At 36.7% G+C, this 17,993-nt stretch overlaps 2 protein-coding genes across 2 annotated transcripts; both read left to right on the top strand.

Moving 5' to 3' along the window:
• The first annotated feature begins 2,214 nt into the window (after nt 1-2,214).
• Nucleotides 2,215-2,851, top strand: LOC133283810 (calcium-binding protein KRP1-like). The gene has a single exon (XM_061480721.1). It carries the CDS (start codon nt 2,277-2,279, stop codon nt 2,625-2,627), a length of 351 nt encoding a protein of 116 aa, XP_061336705.1. The 5' UTR covers nt 2,215-2,276; the 3' UTR covers nt 2,628-2,851.
• Nucleotides 2,852-14,548: 11,697 nt separating this feature from the next.
• LOC133283802 (uncharacterized) lies at nt 14,549-16,416 on the top strand. Its single transcript, XM_061480711.1, has 2 exons — nt 14,549-15,539; nt 15,686-16,416. Exons 1-2 carry the CDS (start codon nt 14,549-14,551, stop codon nt 16,414-16,416), a joined length of 1,722 nt encoding a protein of 573 aa, XP_061336695.1.
• Nucleotides 16,417-17,993: the final 1,577 nt, after the last annotated feature.

Below are 17,993 nucleotides of genomic sequence, written 5' to 3' on the forward strand. Positions count from 1 at the left end.
GAGAACTCTATCTCCCGAAGTGGCAGAAACTCAGGAATCTCCTCAGGAAACACCTCAAGGAATTCCCTAACCACAGGAATACTGGTAATATCTGCTTGAGTCCTACTCACCAAACCTTCCAACATGACATAGCCATATACCCCTGCTCTTAAGGCCTTTCTTGCTTGAAGCACTGAAAAATAAGGAGGAGAACTAGTAGTGGAATCACAAGGAGACATCATCACTTTGTTTGCATAGCAATCAATCATCACACAGTTTCTGGACAACCAATTCATACCCAAAATGATCTCAAGGTTGACCATGGATAGACAAATAAGATCTGCTAAATAATCTCGACCATCCAACTGAAACACAACATCACGGTGCATAGATGAAGCATCATACTTATCCCTGATGGCAGTAGTAACTCGCAAAGGTGGAGAAAGCACAAAAATTGGCAACTTAAGCCCCATCGCAATCGGGTCTGCAATGAAAGAGTGCATAGCCCCGAAAACAAATAACACACCTACGTCACAACCACCGATAGAAACAATACCTCTCATAAGGTTCAACGCTCTATCCGACTTCTGGCGATCTAAAGTGTACACATGGCCTTTAACTGGTGGTACAATGGGTGTCGCTGTAGCAACCGGTGAGGAACAATCTCTGGCGTAGTGGCCCTTTTTGCCACACTTTAAGCAAATAACCTGGCCGGTGGAACAAGGCCCAACATGTGATCTCCCACACCCGGTACATCTGGGAATGGTGGAAGATCTAGCTGTACTCCCCTGTTGAGTAGATGTCCTCTTGAACTGATTAGGCGACTACCTGGCAGGTAACTGCTTTTCTTTGCCTTTTCCCTTGTCCCTCCAAGTAATGGAGCCACTAGATCCCTTTGCCTCTGGCTCTCAAGTCTTCCTCTTCTTGTTTGTCACACAAACATCTTCTATATCTTGGCGCTGCTAGATCAAAGTACCAAAATTTCTGGATGCAGCTCTAGCTATCCGATTCGCTATCTCCCCATTAAGTCCCCTACGAAACTTAGCAGCCAAAAATGCAGGTGTAGGCATAGCAATCCGAAAATGAGCAATTTGGCCAGTTCATTGAACCTAGTCAAGTATTCGTCAATAGTCATAGAGCCCTGCACTAGGCGCTCAAATTCTCCCTGCTTCCTTTTGTGAGCATCGTAAGGAAAATATCTCTCAAAGAACAGCTCCTCAAAGAATGGCAAAGCAATCACGTGGCTCTGCATCTCATACGCCTGAGAGGTGTTCATCCATCACTCATGTGCATCTCCATCAAGCATATAGGTGGAAAACATAAACTTCTATGGATCAATACACTACATCCTTCCAAGTTTGCTCTCAAGTGTTTCCAAGGTTAAAGAGAAAGAATCAAGTAGAAAAGTAGTGTCTTGGGTGATTTTCATGCAAGGAAGGCTATGGAGTTGCATGGAAGAAAGTGGCACTCATGAAACCAAGAATGCACCTACATAGAAGTGTAACATTCTGACCTAGGGTTTTGTGCCCACCCATTTATAGTGGCACACACACTTAAACTAACAATATTAGTTTAATTAGTTTCTCTCATCGTTTAATTCTGAAATTTTATATTCTTAACTTAGATATTTTTCTAGGAATTATCATATTTTTACATTAATTTTTCGATACACTTTGCTGGTACGCATTTTCTACTACGAAATAGCTGGTATTAGTTCTGACATCACTGCTTATTATTTTCTTCTCAAATTTGATATTCTTGACTTAGATATTTTTCTAGGAATATTTATATTTATATTTTTGTTTTTCGAGTTACTTCTCAGGTATCCATTTATATCGTAAAGCAAAATCGGTATTTGCACTTTTTATCAGAAAAATGACTTAAGCATTATTCGACTTTTTAAATAATTATCTTACCATGATTATATATAACTTTTATGAAATCCATGCTTCGACACCAATAATATTATTTAATTAATTATTTAAGGCTGCATATTTTTACAAATTGTTTATTATATATCGATCGTCACCCGTGTCATCGCAAGGCATCTTCTAAGAAGAATATCTATTTCAGTTGCCAATAAAAAGAATGCATCTTGTCGCATTATGAAAGCCGCAAGAAGCTACGCAACAGAATCACCATAATTGATTTACCGTACCAATCGGTTTCTTAATTACCCTCCTCCTCCTTATTATATAATACCCTCACCTCATCATTCACATCAAGCACTCTTGTTCACACTCTTCTATGATCATGAGCTATATACCAATCTTCTTATCATCGTTGAGTTTCACTCAATGATGGAACTAGATTATGGTTTCGACTTCGAGGACTTTTTTCCATCCATGATTGCACGCTTTGGTGCAGAAGGGTTTATTGGGGAACTCTGCAACGGGTTTCGTTTGCTAATGGATGTGAACAAGAGCCTCATAACGTTCGAGAGCTTGAAGATGAACACTTTGTTGCTTGGTTTAGAGGTCAGCGATGATGAGCTCGTGTGCATGCTAATGGAAGGTGATTTGGATGGAGATGGTGCTCTTAACCAAATGGAATTCTGCATTCTCATGTTTAGGTTGAGTCCAAGTTTGATGGATTCAAGGTATGGTTCCAATGTTAATGTAATGGAATATAAATCTTCTATAACTTAATCTTCTACATATATAAACTTCTCTTTTTCAATAAAAAGTCTATCCTTCAGCTAGAATCGAGATCAAAGAGAGAAGAATATTGTAGTAGCTTTCAAATATTTGTAATTAAATGACAAAAACTACTCTTTCAGATTATATTTCATTGTTTCAATGCAGTGATGGTTATTGCTTTATGTAGATTCCATTACCATGTGTTCTGCTTTCCAATATTACATTAGGTGATAAAGCTAATAGAGGGTAGTCATTTCAAGTTTCCTTCACTTTTGCTTGCCTTTTCTCTTCCTAAATTTTAAGGCAGTTGAGACTATGTAAAATGAAATAAGGTAATTGACATAATAATAATTTTGTGAAATTCCGTAACGCTGTTGAATTTAAAAATAAAATTATCAATTCTTACTCTGCAATCCACATAAAGAAAGCATTTGAATCACATAAAATTGAAGCAATTGAAAACTTTAATTGAACTCAAATACTATATATCACAAATAATGTAGGCGTAGAACACCATGAATTGATTGTGGAAAAAAATAACACTATTAACATAAGTATAAACATGCATATATCGTCATACATGCATACTGGATCATATATAAAACAACCAAAGTATGATTCAAAAAATGAAAAGCCGGAAAAGAAATTAATTCTAAATTCTAAATTCCAAAGAAATTAATTCGACTGGCTCATGGTTTGGTTTCTTGTTGTTAAACTAGTTATATCGGCCGATCTTATTCAATTTTAGTAACAATGATATTAAATCAACACAACATAAGAGAAAACTATATTAAGGTGAATACCGTAACTTTGAAACTATAGGAGTCTAGACAACGAAGGGAAAAAATTATAATAGAGAGGGTGAATAATATTCTCTTTGTAATAATGATGTGATAATTGAGATCAATGAGAGAAGAATATTGTAGTAGCTTTTAATTATTTGTAATTCAATGACAAAAGCTACTTTTTCAGATTATATTTCACTGTTTCAATGTAATGATGGTTATTGCTTTATGTAGATTCCAATACCATGTGTTCTGCTTTCCAACAGCATGCGTTCTGCTTTATGTAGATTTCACTTTTTCATATTGCAGATATTTTTTTTTACTGAAAAAAAAAAAGTAACTAATAGAAAAATGAGTTTGATGGAAAAATTTAAAAATATTTGGTTCATTAAAATATTATCGAAAAAATTTAGGTAAATTTGCGACATTTATATTTGGTTGAAAGTAAAATAATGATGAGAAAATAGATTGAATTGACTAAAATACCCCCATTGTAAAAAATAACTAAAGTCTCTCACTTTACACGCATGCACAGGGTCATTTTGATTCTAAAATTGGCATCCCCTTTTCCACTTCTCCACCTATCTTAAAATATCACATCTGAAGTGGTATTTTAGAATAGTTAATTTTATCCAAAAAAACAACTATGAAGTCGTTGTCCAGACTTTCTATATGCATGATTTTTTTTCCCCAAAACTTAAACCAAACGTGATCAAATTCAATTGTCGCCCACACTTCTCCATCAAACTCAAACAAAACCTATACCAAACAAGTTTCCTTCACTTTTGCTTACCGTTTCTCTTCCTAAATTTTAAGGCAGTTGAAACTATGTAAAATGAAATAAGTATCGCACACGTAGGTAATTGACTTAATATTTATTTTTGTGAAATTGCGTAAGGATTTGTGTTGAATTTAAAATAAAATTATCAATTCTTACTCTGCAATCCACATAAAGAAAGCATTTGAAGTACATAAAATTAATTGAAGCAAGTTTAATTTTTTTAAATATCCAATTTGAAAAATTTAAATGAACTCAAATACTATATATCACAAATAATGTAAGCGTAGAACACCATGTTGAGATATATAGTCCCACATTGGTTGTATGTACAACTAATGTGAAGTTTATAAGACCTTGGGCACTCCCACCCTTTGAGCTAGCTTTTGGGCTGTGTATCCCAAGGTTCTTTACATGGTATCAAAAGCCTAAGGAACATTTGTATTTTTTTTTTCCGTTGAACCCACTGTTCATCGTATTTTACAGATTTTTTTTCTGAAACTGTCTCGTTGTCAGTTTCCGAACGATTTTCTCCCACTTCACGCTTCTGTATCGTCAACCACCACCGTCCGGTGGAATTTTCAGGCACGCAGCCTACCGCCGTGATCGTCTTGACAACGCGGTCACACCGGCACCGGCCGCACCCTCAGAAGACCACCCACGCGCTCTCACGCGGGCGTGCAATTTTCAGCACCCTCCTCCAACAGGCGGCGCGTGGAGGCGCGTGGAGCCGCTTTTTGGGCCGCTGCGGGTTGCGATTTTTTCGTCTTGCTGAGACAATTCTGGATCCGGTCTTGTTTTTTTGTTTCGACATCTTTTTGCATTGACACACAGATCCCTCTTCTACCGGTTAGTTCTGTGATCTGTTCTTTCTGATTTCTTTTTGTTTATGGACCCTCATGTCTCCAATGTTCCTGGTTCTGGGACTCCGACTGGACAAAAGTCGGAGTCTACTATTTTTTCCAATTATATCCTTGCTCCGTTGAGTGTGGATAAATTGGATGGGTCCAACTATGACAGTTGGTCTTCCGATATGCGACTTTGGTTGGATGGCAGAATTATACATCCCATCTCACCACTAAGGCTGAATCTGCGGCGGAAATGGAGCGCTCACGGTGGAAGATGATTTATGCTCAGTTGTGTAGTCTCATTAAAGCTACTCTTCATCCGTTTATCAAGCAGATTTTTCGACCTGCTGTTACTTGTGAAGCTATTTAGAGTCAGGCAAAATCATTTGTGACTTGGTGGTCTGAGAAGCAAACATCAGGTCCTACTGCATCCATTGCTCCCACTGGTAATTCTGGTAATTCTTTTGCTAGCATATCTCAGTTGCACTCTATTGGCCCTTGGACTCTAGATTCTGGGAATTCTGATCACATTTCTGGTAATAAGTCCTTATTCACTTCCCTTTGTACTACTGGTTCTTTTTCCACTTTTACTATGGCCAATGGGTCTCTGGTCCAATCAAGGGGGACTAGCACGGTTCTTCTTTTACCTAATTTATCTCTGGATCATGTTCTATATGTTCCCGATTATCCTTTTCACTTACTTTCTGTTAGTCGGTTGACCAAATCCATTGACTGTGTTGTATCTTTTACTAAAACCTCTGTCATCTTTCAGGATCGGAGTTCGGGGAAGGAGATTACCAAAGGATGTGAGTCTCAGGGCCTCTATCAACTAGTTCCCTCTTCTTCAGCCTGCTCCACTATGGATTCTCCTCTTACTATCCATGCTCGTCTGGGCCATCCTAGTCTTGCAAAGCTTCAGAAGATGGTTCCCCATTTATCATCTCTTTCTACTTTAAATTGTGAGTCTTGTCAGTTTGGGAAACATACTCGTAGTACGTTTCCGAGTCGTCTTAGTCGTCAAGTTGTTTCTCCTTTTTTTGTGGTCCACTCTGATGTTTGGAGACCAAGTCATCATTCTTCTACTTTGGGTTTTAAGTACTTTGTTACTTTTATTGATGATTATTCCAGATGTACTTGGTTATTTTTAGTGAAAAAGCGGTCTAAGTTGTTTTCTATTTTTCAGTTATTTTATAATGAAATAAAAACTCAATTTGGTATTCCTATTCGTACTTTTCGTAGTGATAATGCATGTGAGTACTTATCTCATCAATTTCAACAATTCTTTTCATCTCATGGCATTCTTCATCAAACATCTTGCCCTCATACACCTCAACAAAATGGTGTAGCCGAGCGCAAGAATCGCCATCTGGTTGAAACCACTCGTGCCTTGTTAATTGATGGTAATGTTCCATACACATTCTGGGGTGATGCTATACTTACTGCATGCTATCTTATTAATCGCATGCCATCATCTGTTCTCAATCATAAGGTACCTCACTCTATTTTATTTTCTCATCAAGCTTTATATCCTTTAACTCCACATGTGTTTGGTTCTACGTGTTTTGTTCATCATCTTGGTCCAGGTTTGGATAAATTAGCTCCCAAGTCTCATAAATGTGTTTTCTGGGTTATCCTCGGTCTAAGAAGGGTTACCGTTGCTACTCTCCCACTTTACGTCGATACTTTATCTCGGCGGATGTCTCCTTTTTTAAATCAGTTCCCTTTTTTGGATCCTCTATACTCTCGTGACTCTGCCGTCGTCGACCTCCACGATTCTATTCAGCCATTGGTTGAAGGCAACCTAGTGCTCTGATACCAAATGATGCCGAAAGCGCATAGAAAAGTGGCTAAACAGAAAGTAACGATTTCACAAAAGAGTAACCCTCCGGTTCTCAATTTCTAATTATCAAAATTCTAAAATCCTAAAAATAAGGAAAATTCCTAAATTAAACATAACGACAATTAACCTCTAAAAATAAATAAATAATTACAATTAAATCATTGAAAATACTTCCCAAATCTTATATCTCAAATCATGGCAAATGTGTTGCTTTCCTTTTCTTGTCGAACAAATCACAATCATATCTGATGCTTCATTTAGACTTGGGTTTGATTGTAATTTGTTATATTTCAAATTACTGCTTCTTTTAACAATTTGGCCATATTTATTGGGCCACAATTCTGGTTGACTCTGGGCTTCCTGAATCAATAGTTGGACCATGTGCAATGGGCCAACTGTAAGTGCATCATTCTCTCCCACTTGGAAAAGATTCGTCCTCGAATCTTGTTTATCTCCACTGATCTGAATTTCTTTAGACAAAAATTCAAATGATAAATCTTCCTCTATGAGATCTTCATAATCTAATTCACCATCAGATTTATTATAGACAAGATTATCATCATAAATTGAATCTTTATCATAAATTGAATCTTCATCATAAGATGGATAATCATCATAAATGGGATAACTATCAATAATAGGATAATCATCATAAATTAGATTATCATCATAAGTCGGCTCATCATCACAAACTGGATTATGATCATAGACATCAAAGTCAGGAATGCTGATTTGCATCTCGATATCTCTTCAAAAGTGAACTGATTTCCAGGTCGTACTTCCCAATTTTGTCCTTGGTTTAGAATCCTCAAGGGATTGACGTCCTCTTCTTCGTCATCAGATGCGTCATCTAATTCCATTCCTTCTTTGGATTGAATGCCCAACTTTGTCCATGCAAGTCTCCGCTCCAAATATTGACTTTCCATGCTCTGCACCTCCATAAGAGTTTGCTTCAAAATTTGAATTTTCATGCATACTCGCATGAGTCGTCGCTCCAAATCTTCAATTCTCTTTCTCTGTGGCCGCACACATAGTTGCTTCAAAACTTGGATTTTCTTGTCCAATGCTTGCTCAAGTTGTTCCTTCAAATCCTGAATTCGCCTTCCGAGCTCTTCATTTTCTATGTCTCGCGGTCAATCTGATGCAGTTGTCTATATTCTTCAGGAACGAATCCACGTTCCCTACTCTCGTGACTCCGCCGTCGTCGACCTCCACGATTCTGTTCAGCCATTGGTTGAAGGCAACCTAGTGCTCTGATACCAAATGATGCCGAAAGCGCATAGAAAAGTGGCTAAACAGAAAGTAAGGATTTCACAAAAGAGTAACCTCCAGTTCTCAATTTCTAATTATCAAATAACAAAATTCAACTCCTAAAATAAGGATCATAAGCACCTTTTATAGACTAATTACAAATTGATTCAAAATTTAAAATTCTAAAATCCTAAAAATAAGGAAAATTCCTAAATTAAACATAACGACAATTAACCTCTAAAAATAAAAAAATAATTACAATTAAATCATTCAAAATACTTCTCAAATCTTATATCTTAAATCATGCCAAATGTGTAGCTTTTGGGGTGGTGTATCCCAAGGTTCTTTACACACCATGAATTGATTGTGGAAAAAGCTAACACTATTAATATAAGGGCTATTTGACCCATATGGGGTTTTTACCCATTTAATTTTTTAATTTGGTATTCGATTCACAATATTTACTAATGGGGGTCATTGAGTGACGTAAGGGGGACCCAGCGGCACTAAGCGCCTATGAAGCACCGAAACTTCAAAAACCCTGACGTGTCGTGTCCGACACTTCCCGACACTCTTCGACACTCCGACACTCCCTGACACTCTAACACGCTTTATAGAAATTCAAAAAAAGGTTCAAAGGTTGCGTTGCGTTGAGTTTTTAGTTCCAACTATTAGATTCGTTGGAATACGATTACTATTTTATTAAGTTTAATATAAATATTTGGGATATATTATGTTTCTTTGCAAAATTGATGAATATTATAAGTTTAGTTTCATTTTTTTGTTAAATTATTGAATATACACTACATAAATTAAAAATATTATTTAATATCAAAACATGTCATAACGTGTCGAAATCTAATATTTTTTAAAATTAACGTGTCGGAGTGTCGTGTCGGAGTGCCACGTGTCCCGTGTCAGTATCGATGCTACATAGCTAAGCGCTGCTAACAACACCCCGCGCCACTCACACATTCATTTTTTTTTTTTCATTTGAGTGACGCCCCCCTCCTCTGTAGAACTCACGGGATTGTGCCAAGTGGCACAATCTCATTAGTTCTGTTACCTTAAAACTTCGGAAAGCCATAACTTTTGACTCGAGTATTCAAATCAAATGATTTTTTTTTTATTTCACATAACTTTTCAAGATCTACATAATGACACTTCATTTGATATGTTTTATCTCTCACAAACATAGTTCAAATCCCTAAAAAAGTGGAACTAGTGTTGCAAATTTGAACTATGTTAATGGAAGATAAAACATATCAAATGAGGTGTTATTGGGTATCTCGTCATACATGCATGTTGGGTCATATATAAAACAAGGAAAGATTGTTTATCCTTTTAAATGACACAACTTATATCATTTCACTCTCATAAAGATGTGGGACCCGCATCTTTATTTTTTTTGTCCACTCTCTCTCCTCCTTTATCTATCTCTTTCTCTCACTTAAAATGACACAACTTTACGTCCTTTAAAATGACAAACACTTTACCCATAAAACAATCAAAGTATGATTCAAAAATGAAATGCCGAAAAAGAAATCTTAATGTAACTTTCAAGTATTTTTGTCAAGTTCGAGATTTGCGTATATATGATAATTATAGACAGAAAATCTAAATTTATAAGCATGATAATATTCATATACAGTAAACTCACCTAATTAAATTTAACTGAAATATTCAAATTTTCTGTACGTAGAACAGTTGCATGTGTGCCCGTTGTCTCTATCAATAAAGGAAAGAATAAAGATATTTGATACCTTTGATGCTGTTACTTCCGTAATTGTCAAGTTTCTTTATCTTTAAGACACTACATGTTTACCACAAAAAGAAAAAAAGACACTACATGTTTCCTTGAGATAGGAACAAGTTCAATAAATTGAATATTTACTATTTATTTTTTGGCCTAGAGGTTGATTTCATATAAATTCATGTAAATAACAAGTCCAGCAAGCCTCAACTGAAAAAAAGACATCTAACTTCAGAAATTAATAATGTCGAAGCGTTTGAAAAACTAGGAATCAATGTGGGCTAAACTCTTAATATAATCTTTATTTAAACAAACCAAACCAAATAAATTAGAGTTCACAATGTTCTTAAATAGGCAATAAAAAGCCAAATTACAATAATTACGAAACTGTCTCTAAATAAAAAATAATTAAAAACTCCCTGAAAACGATTCTCAAAACCCAAGAAACATTGGTGCTTTGTTGCAAAGCATGAACCTTACTCAAATATAGTAATTCTCAAAACACAAAAAACACCAGTCAAAATTAAACCCATTCTGAGATGTTCTTGCGTTCTAAGTTCAAACTCGCCACTCCATTGGTACAGTGATTTACCTGTGGATGTGTTAATGTGTATAACATCACTGGATCCACTTAAAGGAATGAGAGGTTCTGTTATTCTAACGTGAAGATATCTCATAGGTGTCAATGAGAACTTATAAATAACTTACAAATTGCGCGCTTATTAAAGAGGAATTGTATTGATAACCAATGAGAGGATTTTTACGGTGGTGGGCGAAATTAAAAAAAAAAAAATATATTATAAATAAAAATACTTATAATAAAACATGAACCTATTATAAAAAGTTTGAAAGAATATTTGTACAGAAATCAAATTCGGCTCATTTAACTCTTGCTTTACGTTTTTTCATATTATTAAACTCTTATGTAATTGAAACTAAAGAAAAGGTTATACTTAATATTTTATTTTTTTTGCTTATAATCTCTTACAACCCAATTTTAACGGTTGATTTTTGTCAATATAACTATTATAATTTATTAGAATTTAATAATTATAACTCAATAAATTATAATCGTTAGATTGATGAAAATCAACGATTAAAATTGAGTTGTAAGAAATTATAAGTGAAAAAAGATTGTAAGTATAACCTCTCTCTTGTAACTACACTAAAATTCAAAATAATTTTTTTTTTCAATATGTAATCAAAGAATTATCAATAAATTAATTTTTTTGTTTGATTTCAAAGTTTTCCCTTGATAATCTTTATTGATGAGAAAGCACTTTCAATAGTTCCGACAGAAATTGGGAAAACAAGTACAAGTAATTATTCTATTACTAAGTATTGATGTGTTTGGATAAAGTGAGTACTACGTACTATTCAAATTACTGCGCTACTGTTTAATTTCACGGTATGAATTCAATCAACAATGGTGTCAAATGATTGAAAAATATCATGATGTATATTTTTGTATCATTTTGTTTTTTTTTTTAAAACAGAAATTGCTTTCCTTTAATTTCAAATGGAATAAGTTAAGATTAAAAATATAGCTTAAGGTGGTGTTTGGTTGCGTTCTTTTTCAAACTTCCCTATGCATCCCAAGGAAGCATTCCGGAAAGCACTCGTTTGATTCCATAGATTTAGTCTAAATCCCCACCAATCCTAATTGCATTGCATTTTGAATATGCAAGTGGAATGATGGTGTTTGGCACTCTTCAGAAAGAATTCTTGGAGGTGGTCTTTTTGTGAAAACCGACAAAAGCACTGTGTAGACAATATCTCAAATGACTATTGTACCCTCCAAAGACACATATTTTTTCTTGTTTTGAAGGTAAAGGGTAGGATGTTTGTTTCAAAAAAAATTTAAAACAGGGGTATTTTTGTAAGAGCATCGTTTTTTCCATTTATATTTTACCTACAGCCAAACATAGACTTCATAAATGTTACTTAATTTTCCCGGTAATATTTTTTTTAACGAAACAACTTTTTTTATATTTTCCTACCAAACTCACTTTCCAACCATTTCCCTACTATTCTTATTTCCCTATTATTCATAAAATTTTTCCATCAATCAAACGCTTACCTTGTGCTGCCTATAGAGTACAAACCAGTGCTTGTTTATTTATATATACGATGCAAGGATCAAGAGAAACTGAATTTTTTAAGTAAGGAAAAAAATAACTCTACCAGACTTTCATTTAAAATAATAATAAAGAGAAATAGAAGCCATAAAATGAGAAAAACAAGGGATAGATGAGAGGGGGATAGGGTTTTCTTTAATTTTTTTTTTTAAAGAGGGATTAATTTTTAGCTGTAATAACCTATAAATATTATTAAAATAAAATTATATATATATATATAATAATAATTCAAAACTTATGTAGCAGCGGTAGCAACCTAGCCCTTCCCTAGGTCCACCGCCGTTGATAACAAGAATCAAACTTTAAGCTTTATAAAAATGCTTGTCTTTATCAGCTAAACTAAATCTAATTTATACTAAAATTATTTTTCAATTTCAAAAAAAATTGAATCCCCATTTTTAAAGCATATCCTGAAATTTCAAACAACAAAAATTTTAACGACTTAGAGAATGCACAAAACAAAAAATTCATGTATATCCAGATATATAGAGGATAATTTTAAAAGGAGGATTTTTAAACTCCATCTAACTCGGTATTGTCTGAGACAACTCTAAATTCTAAATCTTAAATCGTCAAAGCCAATTAATTGATCTAGATTGATAATACTTAAATGTTTGTATATAAGACTGGAAACATCAGTATTGTTCTATATAAATGATAGCGTTGTTTAAAATCAAAATGTTATTAGAATTAGATTGGACTGGATATAAGTTAGTTGAATATGGCTTGGTTTTTTTTTTTTTTTGCGAATACTGGGAAAATAAACAAAAACTACTTGGTTTTAAAATTGAATTCATGCTTAATTAGGCGATTTTAGAACAATTAAATCTTGTCAGAATCCAATTTAACTGACCAATTAATGAGTCGAACCAACTAACCAATGTTGATTTTCTTTTGAGAATCTTCAATATTTTGTTGAATTTCCCAAATATTTTTTGTATTTCATATTGAAGCATTTGAATTACTTTTATGAGGTAACGATTTTGTTTGATCATTAAGTTTAAACAATTGAACTTGAACTGGAAAACATCGCCAATTCACGGTCTAGTCCAATTTAACATTGTCGAAAATTGATCTAAAGTGAGAGAGAATAATTAAAAGCGAAAGTGAAATCTTATTGTTCCCTTGTCTCTATCGATTGAAGGAATCATATCGTGCATACATGGAGGATACTTTGTGAGCAGTGATCAAATCTTCAATACTTGGTTTCTTCATGCGCTACTTTCCTGTAGTTTTCCCTGTTATTTACTTTCTAAGATATGTAATTAACAAAATCATTTATAAGTTTCTATCAAAAACAAAGTTACAACTTTAAAGAGAGTTAGTTCTTGATATAGCATTAGATTCTCTATGATGAGAAGTATGTTAGAGATGCAATCTAGCTAGTGATCTTCACTTAATAATTTATGTTCTTTTGCTTTTTACAACAGTGACCCATATTGTTATGGACCCGTATAAGGAGCCCATTGAATGACAAGCTCAATAAGAGACAATTTAAGATTTAAATCAAGTATATTTATGGATAGTATCCATCAAGGATACTAATCCTAATACGACAGTATAGCAGACAGGTTTGGACCCTCATCAGAGGCACTAAAGGCCCGTATCACACTACCCACAAGTAACTCCTATATATAAGATGTAAATCCTAAAGGTACGTTACGTTCTCTCTCTCTTACTATTATGTTGTCACTGTGCACATTCACACACACCCTTTTGGCAAAACCGTTAGTTGTTTACTGTGCACAGTGATCTGCTTGACTCGAGAGTATCTCTCTCATAGATAACTTGGAGAGGGAACTAGATCCAAGATCAACATACCAGTCCATTGAACTGGACATATCAGTCTCCAAGACAGAACATTGGCGCCGTCTGTGGAGAATTCATTCTTTGAATTTTAAATTCTCACGATTCTGACTGAGGATGGCAGTCCGTACAAGGAGCAACAGCCAACAGCCCCAACCTCCCAATGAGCCCAATCATTCGTTGGGTCTTGTTCTGGAAGAGGTTAATCAGCCTGATCATCAACCAGAGAACGAGGTGGACTATGATGCAGTCTATGTCAGCGAAGATGTGTTAGACACAACTTCCACCCCAGCACCATGAAATCGAGTTCCAGATCTAGCGTTACATAACCCTCCTCCTCAACATCCCCCAGAAATTGATGCTCATGGAGCACAGCCCACAGATCCTAATTCTCGCCTGGCCCAAAACACCTTCACCGTAATTTGGCGAAGAGTCAAAGATATGGAGAATCGCAACAATCTACAACGCCAGGAGGATTTCAGGAGAATTCAAGAGGACAACGCAAGGAGAATGCAGAACCTGGAACAGCGGTTGTTGGCAATGATAGGGCCTGGATCAAAAAGGGTCCAAGGTCGTGATGCAAATGTCCAAGGCCATGATGCAAATGGCCGAGATGGAAACCAAAACTTGGACAGATAGGATCGAGTTTAGTTACTGAGAACCGAGGAGCCTCAAATGCGGGAACCATTGGGGGCCCAAACCCTGAAGACCAGGGAATGGGTAACCGAAATATGAATGCGAAACCTCTGGTCCAGAATGCTTCGGCGGAAGCAAATGTACAAAGGAATGGGGAGGGTACACACCCCAACCAAAATGCCCAAACCCCTAGAGAACGCGTGGAACCTGGTGGATACAGGAGGAAATACAGTAAGGGGCAGTACAATAATAGCCCCTTCACTAGTGAAATATTGAATGCTCCTTTCCAGGAGGATTTTGATTCGGCACGCTTGTCGAAGTATGATAGAAGTCAAGACCCACAGGTCCACATAGATTCATTTGACACGGACATGTATATTCGAGGGATTTATGAGCCCCTTATATCTCGGATATCTGCTATAACTTTGACTGGGGCTGCGCAGGCATGGTTCTCAACCTTACCTGCCAACTCCATTGGGTCTTTCGAGAAATTTGGGGAGAAGTTCCTCTTGAATTTCGCAACAAGCAAAAAACATCCCAAATCTGAATTCGCACATGGAAAGATACGACAACAACCCAAAAAAACTCTCCAGAGGTACCTCAACCGGTTCAAGGATGCTGCCTTGCAGGTGCCAGGTTTACAAGAAAATATCCACGTACATCTCATTGTGGATGGCTTGGATGGAGCATCTAGACTAGCCAAGTCGGTCTATAAAGACCCAGTAAGGACGTTGGAGGAATTCAGGACTCGTTCGAAGAAGTACTTAGAACTCGAACAAATGGAGATAGCAAATGCGCAATCTGAGGATGGTAAGAGAATGAGCCCGAGAAGGAGGAACTCGGCCCTGAGAGAAAAAGAGTCGACCGGTAACAAAAAGAAAGACTCTAATAGCAGAATCCCGGATGATAGAGATCGGGTTGGAAGATATGAGAAGTATACATCGTTGAATGCCTCACGCTTTCAAATTTGGAGGGAAGTGGCAATGCCGGAGATGAAGAAAGTAGATAGACCTCGGTCCATAATAGAAAGAAAGACTCTAGTAGCAGAATCCCGGATGATAGAGACCGGGTTGGAAGATATTAGAAGTATACATCGTTGAATGCCTCACGCTTTCAAATTTGGAGGGAAGTGGCAATGCCCATATTTAATAAAGAAGGTTTGGATAAGTCCAAATATTGCGCCTTCCATGATGGACCGGGTCACAACACTGATTAATGTTGGGATCTCTGAGATGCTGTGGAGAAATTTGTTAGAGAAGGGAAACTGCGCCAGTATGTGATCAAAACTCAGGGTTCCAAAAATAACAAAAGAAAGTCTGGAAACCGGAAGAGGAGCAAGAGTCCAGTACCTGAGAAGAAAAAGAAAAAGGAAAGGAACCAGAAAGATGATTCCAATAACGATGAATTCCCGGGAGCTGAGTTCGATTGTAACATGATCAGTGGAGCTCTTGGAGGAGGAGGAGACACTGTAAGTGCTAGGCGAAAGTATTTAAAAGAAGTGCTTTCAATCTGGGATCATCCTAAATTCAAGGAGGACCCCAGCAAACCAGACCCTCCTCTACTCCATTTCACAAAGGAAGATATGCAAGGTGTTTTGCCAGGGCATGTAGATGGGTTAGTCGTCACTGGAATCCTGGTGAACTTCTGGGTTAAAAAGATCTTCATAGATGCAGGAAGCAGTGCTGACATTATATTATGGGGCGCCTTCAAAAAGATGAACCTTGATGAAAAGGACCTCAAACCCTGCAAGACAACCTTAATAGCTTTTAATGGAGAAAATACACCTCCTAAAGGCTATATAGATATCAGGTTAACCGTGGGAAAGAAGAAAGCGTTCAAATCAGAACGGGTGAGACTCATAGTGGCTGACTTCCCATTTAAATACAACATCATTCTGGGGAAGCCAACCATACATAAATGGGACATGCTGGTCTCCACAAAGCATCAGAAGATAAAATGGTAAGTGGCAAGAATGAAGTCATTACTATCAGTGGAGATCAAAGAGAATCCAGAGAATGCTACTTTGAAATTGTCAAAGGGAATAAAGGTGGACATTTGAGTCCACCCCGGATCCGTCCAGGAGATAAAATCGGTAAGAAGGCAACCCCTCATCATTCAGGAAAACCACTAAATATGGTTGAGTTGGATATGAGAGAAGAAGTGATCCCCAGACCAGAACCAAATGGGGAATTGGAAGATCTTGTACTGGGAAAAGAACCCAGTCAATTTACTTAAATTGGTAAGACCATAGACAGCCATATTAAGGAACAATTAGTCGGGTTCCTCAAAAGCAACACGAATGTCTTTGCATGGAAGTTGTCAGAGATTCCCGGCATAGATCCATATTTTTGCTGCCACAAGTTGGCGATTTATCCCGGATCAACACCAGTTTCGCAAAAGAAAAGAAAGCTAGGGCCAGAAAGAAAACAAGTCCTGGAGGAACACGTGAAGGAGTTGTTGGATGCCGGGTTTATCTGGGAAATACAATATACAACCTGGCTTGCCAATGTTGTCATGGTGAAAAAAACCCAACGAAAAATGGAGAGTCTGCACTGATTACACGGATCTGAATAAGGTGTGCCCGAAGGATTCTTAACCTATGCCCAACATAGACCAGCTAGTGGACAACTCGGCTGGATTTCAACTGTTATCTTTCGTAGATGCTTATTCTGATTATAATCACATTCTGATGTATCCAAAAGATGAAGAAAAAACTGTCTTTATTACTGAAAAGGCCAATTACTGCTACAACGTGATACCTTTTGGGCTCAAAAACTCTGGGGCTACTTACCAGAGGATGATGAAAAAGGTGTTTGAGGATCAACTGGGCAAAAATATATAAGCATACATTGATGATATGATTGTTAAGTCATTTGATATGACGAATCATGTCCGGGATCTGGAGCAGACATTCCAAAAGCTCAGAAAATACCGCATTCGCTTGAACCAGATAAAATACGCGTTTGGAGTCCCGGCAGGAAAGTTTTTGGGTTTCATGCTAACCAATAGAGGAATTGAAGTAAACCCCGACAAGTGAAAAGTAGTTCTTGATACGAAAGTCCCTAAGAGCAAGAAGGAGGTTCAGCAATTGACTGGAAGACTGGTTGCACTAACCCGGTTCTTCCCAAAGTCAGCTGAAAAAGCCCTCCAATTCTTCAAATTATTGAGAGAAAAAAGTTGTGCAAGGATGGAACCCAGAATGTCAATCCGCATTCGACAAAATAAAAAAATGCTTGGCAACCCCACTAGTACTGTCTAAGCCAAAACCAAGAGATAATCTGATCTTATACTTGGTTGTGGGAGAAGAAGCAATAAGTGCTGTTCTGATCAAGGAAACTAGTAATGGTCAGGAGCCGATTTACTTTGTCAGCAGGGCCTTGCAAGGTCCCGAGTTAAGGTACTAGAGGCTGCAAAAGGTGGCTTTTTCTTGCTGATTACGACAAGGAGACTGCGGCCATACTTTCAGGGACACCAGATAGTAGTTCGAACTAATCGACCTATACGGCATGTATTGCATAAGCCGAATATGGCAAGGAGAAT

This window comes from Gastrolobium bilobum, unplaced genomic scaffold (assembly GCF_033153095.1).
Source record: "Gastrolobium bilobum isolate Gb01-03AN ecotype WA unplaced genomic scaffold, APGP_CSIRO_Gbil_v1 utg2155, whole genome shotgun sequence".
NCBI classification, from domain to species: domain Eukaryota; kingdom Viridiplantae; phylum Streptophyta; class Magnoliopsida; order Fabales; family Fabaceae; genus Gastrolobium; species Gastrolobium bilobum.